Here is a 12,382-nt window from a genome sequence, read left to right as displayed (position 1 = left end):
AACTCGGGCATGGTTTCCAACAGCACACTTCAATTTGAACAAAAGATAAACAGAGTTGTCAAAACTTTCTTTTGGCTTTCACACCAACACTCTGATTTCATCATCAAGAGGTCTCAAGCTATACAGCTAGCTAGCTACACGTGGGCATGCTGGGCTGCACATTGGAGTGATGACTTCAGTGATTCAGCCAGTAAAAAAAAAGTGGCCCCTCAGTGTTGAGCCCAATGGGCCTTTTGCAATTTCGATTCACAAGTTCCTTTAATTTAATGACTAAAGCCCTTTGCATGCATGTTAAATGTGAATGCAAGTTGACCAATGAATAATGTCAGTCACACTGTCATAAAATGTCATATGTTGGTAAATTGAAAAAGTAAAAAAGAAAAAAGTTGTAAAAGTAATATGGCCACCATCAAAACAAGAAAGACAATCATGTCAACACATCGGCCTTGCCATAAATCAGTCGATGCAGCTTTTGGTCACATTAGAGGTAAGAACAATGCGTCACTTTGTATGCTTATTGTGTTACTGACGCAGGCCACGGTCTCAGCTGAATCACTGTGACTTTGTCAGATTGATGATTGTGATTTTCATCTGCTGCCGAATGACTGAACAGGATTTCTGATTCAATGCAGGCAATTTAATAAGTGTTAAAATAACTTGCAAGATTCAATTCAGGTTGTTGAGTAGGAGTGGATGTTTTTGGGTAGAGACCAGAAGTCCATCTGGGTGGGGCTAAGAGAAATCTACCTGCCTCAATGACTGATGGGGCCTCAACACAATCACTAACTTAATTAATACAATTGGTTTCTCCGGAACTCTAGTCTTCACCTTATTATCATTTCAATTACCCCATCGTTGCAAACATTGGACTATATATGGTTGTTTAGCCTTTAGGAGCCTTTGCTGTTAGCGTTTAGTGCACACGAGTCCATTGAAACTGCATTCACAAAAGTGGTGGATGATTTGGTGTTCCAAATTGATAGCAATTCTGTGTCTGGACCATGACTGTTGGATCTCGTGATGCTTTTGACACAGTGGATCACAAGCCATGATCAGTCAGTCCCGACATTACCCATGTATTATAGTGCTTTGAGGTACTTCATGATTTGGCACTGTACAAATAAATTGACATAGGACAGCTTACTGTTTGCAGTTTCTAAAGCTAAAGTTAGTCTCAGATTGCCTTAGAGTGAAGAAGCCAAATGGACCAAGTGGTAAAAAAGTCTTAAACTAAACAAAGTTTAGCTTCTTTTGAACTTCAACATATTAGAGAAGCTTGAATCTTCGACTGGACTGGGTTGCTTGATGCGAGGACGTTTCTTGCACTGGTAGTCTGACCTCTGTCTTGACAAGACAGAAGTCAGACTACCAGTGCAAGAAATTTAGCTGAGGAAGCTTCTGCGATTAGAAGCAAAATGGCCTTGCGTCAAGCAAACCAGTCCAGTTGAAAAGTCAAGATTCTCTACTATGGAAACCACTTGGACAACTGAAAGCCTTCACAGAAACTTCAACATATGTTCTACATGGATGACTAAGAATCTTTGCAGACACATTCAACTTGTCTCTAACATCCTTAACGTCCCGTACCCATCCCTTCAAACCTTTGATGAAGGCGTTGCCCTTGACATCCTGTGACAGGCGGAGAGCAGTCCTCCTAAGGCCGCCACTGGGCAATGCCTCCAGCAGGTCGTGAATATTCTCATTGTAAATTTCACAAAAAGAAACCCAAACTGAGAATTTAGTGTGGGTCTCTACATCAAGGCTCAGTCTGTTCTCTGATGCTGGAGTTGGCCCAACAATGAAAGACCCTACAAAAGAAAAGAAGAAGAAGAAGAAAAAAAAAAAGAGACAAGCAACATAAGCTCAGTCTCAGTGTTACGTCTCTGGGCCTCTGCTTCCCTCAGTGTCCATCTCTCAACCTGATCAGCCATTGCTGGTCTGACCATTGTCTTATAAATGAGACATTTAAGACTTGCTTTAAATCTTCTTGATCCAGCCTGAAATTACAACTAGTTAACACAAGTCAAATCCAAATCTTACCTTCCATGATGATCTTATTAGTTGAGGTCAGCTGGCTGATGTTACACTTCTCACTCTTACAAAAAGAAGAAGAAGAAAAAAAATTATGATGACACACAAAGACATTTATTTGTCTGGTTCCTAACTGGGGCACAAGACTCCCATGAGAGGACATGAGCAGAACCAAAGCAGTAGCAAATAAATTATATGGATATTCCTCGATACTGCCATCACTAATTAACAACTGTCATAAAGTGATCAATAAATAAGGCTCTGTGTTAAATTTTATTTTTACAAGTAGCTCTTAAGTATAAGACTGCAGATCGGTTCACACGCAGCAAAGAAGAATAACATCTTTAAAAGCGAGGGTCTGAAATCACTTCCTGTTTTGTATGTGACACCTCTTTGTGTTGTCCCAGTAGCTTCCTCTTGTAAACTTCTTCCTCAGCCTGCTGCTCTCTGCTGAGCTTCATGAACTCTTGGCACTGGTAAGGTTTGATGCTCATGGAGGTGAAGATCCGCTCATTGATGTTGCTGAAGATCATACTAAGAGACTGAGGCAGGACCCCTGGATCAGCTTCTGGACCTACAGAGACAAAGAGGGCAGGTAAACTGCTTTTGTAAAGTCAGTGCAAACAAACATTATAGCAACCAACATTTTTTCTGTGGACGTTCAACATCTTGAGTTTGATCCGTAAATCAGAAACTCCCGGTGTGACTCAAGACTTAATAACATTATATCAAACCAATGTGGTAAATTAGACAAGTAAAACTAAAGACTTAAATAGTTTAGTATATTTTATGTGAATTAAATTTAAACCTGATAAAACAGCAACTACAATAAAATGTAAAGAAATAAATCCAAAAGCAGATAACCCTGATATCTTAACCTAAAAGTAAATCTGTGTTTAAGCCAGTATTGCTTTCTGAGGAAGAGAATTATGTGACATACAGCACTAACATTTGGTGTCACGTGATTCAGTCTAATTTGGGATTTAAATACCATATTTTCTGCAATAGAAAAACAGTTTTTTTTTTATACTAGCTCAGGAGGTCCTACAAGTTATACTCCGGTGCAACTTATATACCGAAAGATCACACATTCATTATTAATAATAGTTAAAATAACTATTTATATCAGACATTCCACTGGAATCAGAGCACTAAACACAATCAACTTTAATAGATGACAAATTAAAGAGGTGAGACTACAGAAAAAAAATGTGTGACATATTCCGAAAAATACGATGCATGTTAGATGGAACAGACCTACGAAGGTGAAGGTCTTTCCAGCGTTGGTGACGCCGTACGTGAAAAGCAGTGAGTCCCCCCCCTCTAGGACATCTCTGACCAAGTCCTTCACTGTCCCATCAAATAGTTCCTTCTGTGACGTCTCTGGACCATAAACCTATCAGAGGAAAGAAAAGAAAAGAAAAGAGGGGGGACGGGCGCTTCAATGATGACAAAATCTGCATCAACAAATAACATATATGTTTCAGTTTATCCGCAGTGTAATCCTCACACATGCATATACTTCCATACGGCCTTTACGTTGGCAAGGATATTAAGGAAAAAACATCCAAAAGAGGGCACTGCAGAGCATCTTTAAAGTTTCTGATAACCTCAAACACAGCGATGATCAAAGAAGATGCAACAAAGTTTCTACAGAAAAACAAACTAAAGAGGAGGCAGCAGTGTGGATGGAGAATAGTTCACAACAAAAATATTCCACCACTATTAAATAATTAACTATCATTCTTGTTCATTCTTTAAGGTTGCATCTTGGTTGAACTTTTGCAGCACTGCCAACCAGGAATACGGATGGCATTGTTCCATTTTGTGGTGCTTCGGTGCTGTGGCTTGTCCTTGAGGCATGACTTTTCCAGGCCTTGGCCTTGCGAGTTCAAAGTCTTGGTTATATCAGGAAAATTAAAAGGTATTTTCAAGGTGTACAGAATTCTACTATATTTAAAATACCTAAATGGCTTGCACCACACACAATAGTACTTTTCCTTTAAACTACTGCTTTTCTTTAAATTACTTTCACAGTATACCAGGTTTTGGATATAAGAGCCCACATTCTTATGATCTTTTTAAAATAATAATAATAATAATAATAATAACAATAACAACAACGACTTTATAAATTTATGTATGCCTTGAGGGTTTTGGGTCAACATGATGTTTCACAAATGTTCCAGTTAAACATCTCAAGAGTTTTTGAAGTTTAAGCTACTGAAGCAGTGGGCTTGTTAACAGAAGATCATCAGTTCAAATCCCCACCAGAACAGAAAATTTCTATGGGCCCTTGGGCAAGATCCTTAATCCCCAAGTTGCTCCCGATGTGCAGTTGCATGGCTGCATGTTGACTTCAGTGTGCTTGCTGAGAAGCACTAACCTGAGAGAACTCAAAGCGCTGCACAGTCTGAGGAAGACTTCTGTCATTGCTGAGCCTCCCTGACAAAAAACTGGGAGGTTTCATCAGGACTTTGTCTGGTGGGAGGATGGCCACACAATCCTGTGAAAGACATAAGAACAAGAAAATGATTCAAAATCTCTCATAACTAACGGGCTGCCCCTTTAACTACATGGTCATGTCAGCAGGACTGATATATACTGGTTTGAAATAACTTAGAGCTACAACCTGCAGAGGTTGACAGCCGTGTACCATCAATGTGCACCAACCTAGACAGATGTGCACAATTTTCAAGAACAAAATGTGGTCAAGTTTTAACTTAACGAGAATGACATTCTTTATTACCAGTAATTATTCAAATATCATTACAATATCAAAAACACAATGCTAAAATACCCTCGGCCGTATGAGCATAAAAATATGAAACAGAATGTGACCTTTTGACCTCGTAAAATAGGTCAAGGTTAGTCATAAGAAACAAGGTAAGTTTTAAAATACAGTTAGTGTCATTTTTATTGAGTCAGATAAGGGAAGAGGAACTCAACCCTTTTATTTGTCATTAATGTGAATTTTAGTTCAAATGCTTAGACTATCTTCTAGTGCATTGATTTTCTAGTCGTAATTTCTGTTCAAGATTGTTGTCTAAACAAGGAAAATGACAAAGTAATTTATCTGCAAATGAGGACAAAACGATTGTTATCTTCATAATTTGCCCTTGTGTAATAGGCATCCCAGTCCAAACTTATATATATATATATATATATATATATATATATATATATATATATATATATATATATATATATATATATATATATATATATATATATATATATATATATATATATATATATATATATATATATATGTGTGTGTGTGTGTGTGTCTGTCTGTCACGGGGTCATTGATTTCACCTGTGTATGTGTGGGTAAGAGCGGGGAGGTGTGTGTGTGGCTGCAACCCCACCTGGATAATTAGGGATAATGAGAGAGTGTGCGGGAGAGGAAAAGGAGCGGCGGCAGGAGCAGCTGCGAGTCTTCAGGAGCTGAGAGGCACGAGGACGGAAGTTTAGTGGACCAGATCGAGCGTGTACGGAAGGACACCGCTGGGATAAGCGAGTGGACACGACGTCGGAACGGTGGAGGGGGAGCGTTTGCCAACCCCCTCCTCTCAGCTAAGTGCCTTTTTGATGCTTCATTCGGCTGGACTTTGCGCTGTTTGTTGTTAGCGTTTGGCGTGATTACTGTGGAGTTAAGCAGTAATCCTGCCTGAAGTGACAAGCCTATGTTATCGCTCGTCGACCAATCCATTCATAGTTTGGTCGTTTTGCAGCCCGCCCCTTTTCTCTTTGGGAGAGCAGATTGAGCGTGGATGAGCAACGGAGGGAGCGAGAGAGAGATTGGACGCGCGCCGTTGGAATAGTGGAGGGGGTGAAGTGCGATAATTCCCCTCCTTTCAGTTAAGTGTCTCTCCTCTCTGAATGTTGGGCGTATTTGGCCCTCATTGTGGAAGTCACGTTGCCCCTGTTTTCTGATTTTCCTGTTTGTCTGCCCAGGTTGTGACTGAGAGGAAACCACGCCCACATCTGTCCGGCTTCGCAGTCAGATTTTGGGACTATTTTTAGATGGACTTTTTAGATAAGAGTATTTGTTTTTTTTTATTTTATCCATTTATAGTGTTCTTTTCCTAAATTTATTAAATTTTTAAATTTTTTCTTAACATTTGACATTGTGGTTTAATAGATTACTCCCCTTGCCCCTTCTAAATTGGGGCATTTGCCCGTTACATAAGTGGCGTCATGAACGGGATCCGGTCTTTTGGTTGAGCCTCTATTAAATTAACATGTCAAAGGATGAGGTGCAGTCAAGTGGACAGGCCATGATGATGCCATTTTTTTATGGGTGGCCCTTGGGTGTCAAAATTTAGCGGGGCACAGTCTGATAATTTTGGAGAATGGCATAGCCAAATTGAGACTATGCTTGTTTTTCAATCAAAGATTCCCAAGGAATTACCCTGGTTAAGGGCTGCGAATGGGCTTGATATCCCTTGGGTGGGTTACATGGTGGCAGATTTTGTGGTTCATGGGGTCCGGGTGCCAGGGTGTGGCATTGTAGTGGCCAAGGATGATTGTATTGGAGCTGGTAAAGCTATCCTTGGGATGAATGTAATTGGAGATTGCTGGGAGGAACTTTTTAGTAAATATAAGTCGACTTCGAGATACTCAGCCGTTGCTTGGTAAAGAGTGGGACTCTGTTTTTTCTGATTGTCAATGTATTTGTGCTGTTTCTCCTGCTGATCAGTGGCAGGTGACTTCCAGATTAGCTAGTCGCGTCAACATAAGTGTACCTGCTCAGAGTGAAGTGACTGTGTGGGCCAAAATTCCACTGCCCTCCCATAATCGGTATTGTACTGCACTGGTTGAACCCCTAGGGGAGAATGGAGGGGTTGAAGTGGCTAGAACTCTGGTGACTGTGGGAAGGGGGCGTATTCCTGTGAGGGTTAGGAATGTGGAGCCATTTGCTGTTACCCTGAGGAGGTTCCAGAGGCTGGGAACTGTCTCTGTGGTGGACCCTGACAGTGTGCGGGATGGGAAGGAGCCATCTGTGGTAGAAGTGGGTCCTGGGGTTGTGGAAGTTGGCTTTGTTGATGGTTCTCCAGAACAGCAGGAGGTAACAGAAATCGCCCCTCTTTTTCCATCTTTTGAGGGAGATGGATTAAATGGGGAAGAACAACAATTGGACAAACTGCTGCAACGATGGAGTCATGTCTTTTCTACACATGAGGACTATGGACGGACAGGTGCCGTAAAACACACTATACCAACGGGTGATTCTAATCCTATTGGTGAGAGGTTTAGGCCAGTACCCCCGACCCTTTATAAGGAGATACATAGCCTCTTAAAAGACATGCTGGATGGTGGGGTGACTAGGGAAAGCTGTAGCCCTTGGGCAGCCCCCATTGTCCTCCTTCAAAAAAAGGATGGATCATGGCGATTTTTGCGTGGATTATCGTAAATTGAACAGTGTCACAGAAAGATGCCTACCCACTGCCTAGAATTGAAGACTCGTTAACCAGTCTGACTAATGCAGAGTGGTATTCCACCTTGGATTTGGCCAGCGGTTATTGGCAAGTGGAGGTAGCGGAAAGGGACGTGGAGAAGACTGCATTTACAACTCCATTCGGGCTATTTGAGTTTGAAAGAATGCCGTTCGGGTTGTGTAATGCACCCGCAACCTTTCAAAGGTTAATGCAGAGGTGTCTGGGGGACCAGATAGCAGAGTCCGTAATGGTTTATCTTAATGATGTGATTGTTTTTTCTAAGTTTTTCAGAACATCTTCAGCATTTGGAGTCAGTTTTTTGGGCGCTGGGTCGTTATGGTCTGAAGCTCCGTCCTGAGAAGTGCAAGTTGTTCCAGAGGCAGGTGAAGTTTCTGGGAAATGTGGTCAGGGAGTTTCACCGGACCCGGAAAAGGTGGCAGACTGGCAATCCCCTACTACTGTCAGGCAAGTCCATTCCTTTTTGGGGTTTGTAGGCTACTATAGGCGATTCATAAAGGATTTTGCGAAGATTGCTAAACCTATAAATGGGCTCTTAGAACGTACTGGTCGCAATAGGGGTCAGCATTCCCCTGTTGTTGAATGGACTGAGCAGTGTGAAGCAGCCTTTTGGCAGTTGAAGGCAGAGTTAGTAAAGGCCCCCATCTTGGCCTATGCAGATCACACCCTACCATTTGTCCTTTACACCGATGCTAGTAACACTGGACTTGGGGCTGTGTTAGCCCAAGAACAGGGAGGTGTTGAGCGGGTAATGGCGTATGCTAGCAGACGTCTGCATCCAGCTGAGCGTAATGATGCAAATTATAGCTCCTTGCCATGAAATGGGCAGTTGTAGAGAAATTTAAAGACTATCTTTGGGGAGCTAAATTTGTGGTTGTAACAGATAATAACCCACTTGTGCATTTGCAGACTGCTAAATTGGGGGCTGTTGAACAAAGGTGGATTGCGCAGTTGGCCAATTTTGACTATCACATCAGATATCGTCCTGGGAGAGAGAATACCAATGCTGATGTCCTTTCTAGATTCCCTGTAGCTGTTTCAGCTCACAATTCGGAGGGACAGGAGCAGCTGGTTGAAACAGTGGAGACTGCCATTTTTCCACAAGCCCTAGTGAGTGACTGGGGATGGGATATAGAGCGATGGAGGAGTTTGCAGGAGGAGGACTCGGATCAGTGTAGGATCAGGGGATACATCGAAAGAGGTATGTTGCCGGACGCGACACAAAGGCGGTTATTGGGTCACACAGCTAAAACTGTTACGACACTGGAAGAAGCTAGAATTGAGATGGGACTGTGTGCAGAACTGTCTTGGATCCACAAATATTAGAAACTCTCCATCAAATTGTTGTCCCTCCGTCACAAACAATTATTGTGGACTATGGGACACCCGGGACTAAAGAAATCATTGGCTCTCCTGCAGAGGAATTTCTATTGGCCCCAGATGAGGATACGATTGCCGCTTGGCTTCAAGCTTGCCCACGCTGTGTATTACATAAGGCTGGACCCCTAGGTAAAGCCCCTTTGGTACCACTCGTTGCTAAGGCACCAATGCATATCATAGCTATAGACTTCTTGACTTTGAGCCGCCCTACTGACCGATACCAGAACATTCTAGTTATGACCGACTTGTTCACAAAATTTGCATGGGCAGTACCCACATGTGATCAGACTGCTCTTACGACAGCACGCGCCTTATGGACTTATGTCATTCAGCCATTTGGTTGCCCAGAAGTGTTGCATTCTGATCAAGGCCCTAATTTTGAGTCCCAATTAATACAAGAACTTTGTCAGGTATATGGGTGTCAGAAAAGTCAAACGACCCCTTATCATCCAATGGGGAATGGAGCGTGCGAACGGTTAAATCAGACTGTGTTGAACCTCCTTGGGTCACTGGAAGTAGAAAAACATCAAAGGTGGCCAGAATATTTACCTGGACTCATCCAGGCCTATGATACTGTTCATGCATCTACAGGATATGCACCTGCTTTTCTGATGTTTGGTTGCCACATGAGGACACCAGTGGATTTGTTGACGGGAGGCCTGGGAGTGAAGGCCCCTATGGAACTTGCAGATTGGGTGGCCAAGCATCAGGAGCAGTTGGCTTGTGGTTATAAGAGAGCAACTGAGAGTCTTCAGAAAGCAGGTCAGAAGAATAAAAGACTTTATGATCGTACCGCAAGGGAGACTGCACTGCTGCCTGGGGAGAGGGTCCTGTTGCGAGATCATAGAAGAGGGCAGAGGGGGAAACTGAGTGATCATTGGGAAAAGAGACCCTATGTTGTCAGTAGACTTCATCCAGGACGTCTCGTCTATAAGGTAGGTCCCGAAGGCAAAGATCATCCCGAGCGGGTTGTCCATCATAATAACCTGCGGCCATGTCTTCATTATGCATCTTCTCTGCCTGATCGGGCCGGGTGCGCAAGTGGGTCACCTGTGCTGATGTGGAGACTTTTGCTTCCAGTGAGAGGGGGTGACCGAGAAGGGCCCGCACCTTCCCCCGAGCTGAGGCAGTCTCAAAGGACTAACTTGGGGGTCCCACCCCAAAGGTATATGTACTGAGACATTGTGCAAGGTGTTCCAGGGACTGGAACATATTGGTTGGGGGGGGCTGTCACAGGGTCATTGATTTCACCTGTGTATGTGTGGGTAAGAGCTGGGAGGTGTGAGAAAAGTAACGGAACTTGTTTTTTTTTGTTTTTTTGTTTTTTTTTAAACTATATGGATTTGAATCACGTGTGATTACATCAGACATGCTTGAACCCTGGTGGGCATGCGAGAGTTTTTCACGCCTGTTGGTTACATCATTCGCCTGTGGGCAGTCTTTGACTGAGAAGTGGCCCACCCTCGTTTTTTTTCCTCATTGTTTAGGATTGGCTCAGACTGCTGCTTTGTTAAAAAAAAATTTCAAAAACTGTAAGGCACAACTGAGTGGACACCATTCGATAAATTCAGCTGGTTTTCAGTGAAATTTTAACAGCTGAGATTTTGGTCTGTTAATGTCACTTTAAGGACGGCGCTTGACATCGATCTGCTCTCCGAGGCAGTGTCGTCTCGCTGTTTCAAGCTGAAAAATTCCTAATTTCAGGCTCTGTGGACCCAAGACGTCGTGAGATAACAGAACTTTCAGAAGAATTCGGGATCAGGAGTTTATCCAGACATTCCACTGTTAAAGGAGATTTTGTAATGAAAGAACGTGCGGGCAGATTCGCATGTCGGGCCGGACCCGACCGCGGGGGGGGTCACCACAGGAAAAACACTTCCGTTGGAAACCTTAAGGGACAAGTTGGAACATGCCCAGCTGTTAAACAATTTCTCAGATACTCACTTGTTGAAAGCCATCAAAAGCCACCTGAATTTTACAAATGGTTTTCAACACAGAGGTGTTTTTCCTGTGGCGGCGCGAATGGATTTGGGGCGTCGTCACAGACCTGACTCGGGAAATTCGTCCGCACGTTCTTTCATTACAAAATCTCCTTTAACAGTGGAATGTCAGGGTAAACTCCTGATGCCGACCTCTTCTGACGACAACCTGGGTGAACAGAGTCTTAAATTAGGATGTTTTCAGCTCAAAACAGACAGACGGATGCCACCTCCGACGGCACTGCACCGATCCGCTTTGTGGGCTGTCCTTAAAGCAAAAGAAACTCCACAATCTTTCATCAGCCGTTAAACTTTTCACCGAAAATCAGCTGAATTTCTCGAATAGCGTCCACACGGCTATCCCTCACAGGTCCTGAAAAAATTTGATAAAGCAACACGCGCCGTCTCCCTGCAGCTTCTCAAAGATTCCGACAGGAAGGGGAGTCCACACCTCACTCAAAGCCTGCCCACAGGCGAATGACGTCACCGACAGGCATAACAAAACTAACACATGCGCACGAGGGTTCAAGCTTGTCTGATGTAAAAACATATGAATCAAATCCATTTATTTTTTGAAAAAAATAAAAAGGACCGCTTTTTTTAATCAGACCTCGTGTGTGTATATATACATACACAGTGGGGAAAATAAGTATTTGACCCCCTGTCAGTTTTGCAGGTTTTCCCACCTACAAAGAATGGAGAGGACTGTAATTTTTATCGTAGGTACACTTCAACTGTGAGACAGAATAAAAAAAATAAAAAAAAAACTGAAAATCACATTGTATGATTTTTAAATAATTTGCATTTTATTGCATAAAATAAGTATTTGATCCCCTACCAACCAGCAAGAATTCTGGCTCACTCAAACCTGTTAAGTTTTCTTTAAGAAGCCCTCTTATTCTGCACTCTTTACCTGTATTAATTGGCAAAGCTTCTGGGGAAAATGCTGTCTTGTTAGGAGAGACAGCATCCATCCCACTTTGGATGGAGCAGCTCTCATTTCTAGAAATCTGGCCAATTTTCTTAAATCCTCCAAACGGTGACTATCCAGGGTTGGGACCAGGAAGCAGAGTTGTAGTCTTACACACCTCTCTGCAGCTTCTCTCCCCCTGCCATCCCCTCATTACCCCATCCCCGTAAAGACGATGCCTGCTCCCAGACCACCAATAACCAGCAAAAATCTATTTAAGCATAAAAATTCAAAGAAAAAATATAGCACCTTCAAATGCACCACAGACTAAAACAGTTAAATGCGGTCTATTAAACATTAGGTCTCTCTCTTCTAAGTTCCTGTTAGTAAATGATATAATTGATCAACATATTGATTTATTCTGCCTTACAGAAATCTGGTTACAACAGGATGAATGTTATTTTAAATGAGTCAACACCCCTGAGTCACACTAACTGCCAGAATGCTCGTAGCACAGGCCGAGGCGGAGGATTAGCAGCAATCTTCCATTACAGCTTATTAATTAATCCAAAACCCAGACAGAGCTTTAATTCATTTGAAAGCTTGACTCTTAGTCTTGCC

The 12,382-nt window shown here is 42.7% G+C and overlaps 1 protein-coding gene across 1 annotated transcript in view; it reads right to left on the bottom strand.

Moving 5' to 3' along the window:
* The window catches only part of kif20ba (kinesin family member 20Ba), a 128,385-nt gene that overhangs the window by 103,988 nt on the left and 12,015 nt on the right, over window positions 1–12,382 (bottom strand). Inside the window, exons 4-8 of the mRNA XM_034185056.1 lie at window positions 4,418–4,537; window positions 3,289–3,427; window positions 2,421–2,605; window positions 2,041–2,095; window positions 1,602–1,808 (exon numbers count right to left, since the gene is read on the bottom strand). Of these exons, the coding sequence (XP_034040947.1) occupies window positions 1,602–1,808; window positions 2,041–2,095; window positions 2,421–2,605; window positions 3,289–3,427; window positions 4,418–4,537 (706 nt within the window). The remainder of the gene's footprint in view (window positions 1–1,601; window positions 1,809–2,040; window positions 2,096–2,420; window positions 2,606–3,288; window positions 3,428–4,417; window positions 4,538–12,382) is intronic.

This window comes from Thalassophryne amazonica, chromosome 13 (genome assembly GCF_902500255.1).
Source record: "Thalassophryne amazonica chromosome 13, fThaAma1.1, whole genome shotgun sequence".
Lineage (NCBI taxonomy): Eukaryota > Metazoa > Chordata > Actinopteri > Batrachoidiformes > Batrachoididae > Thalassophryne > Thalassophryne amazonica.
Note: the sequence above shows the minus strand (reverse complement) of the source record. Positions and strands in the feature narration are given on the sequence as shown.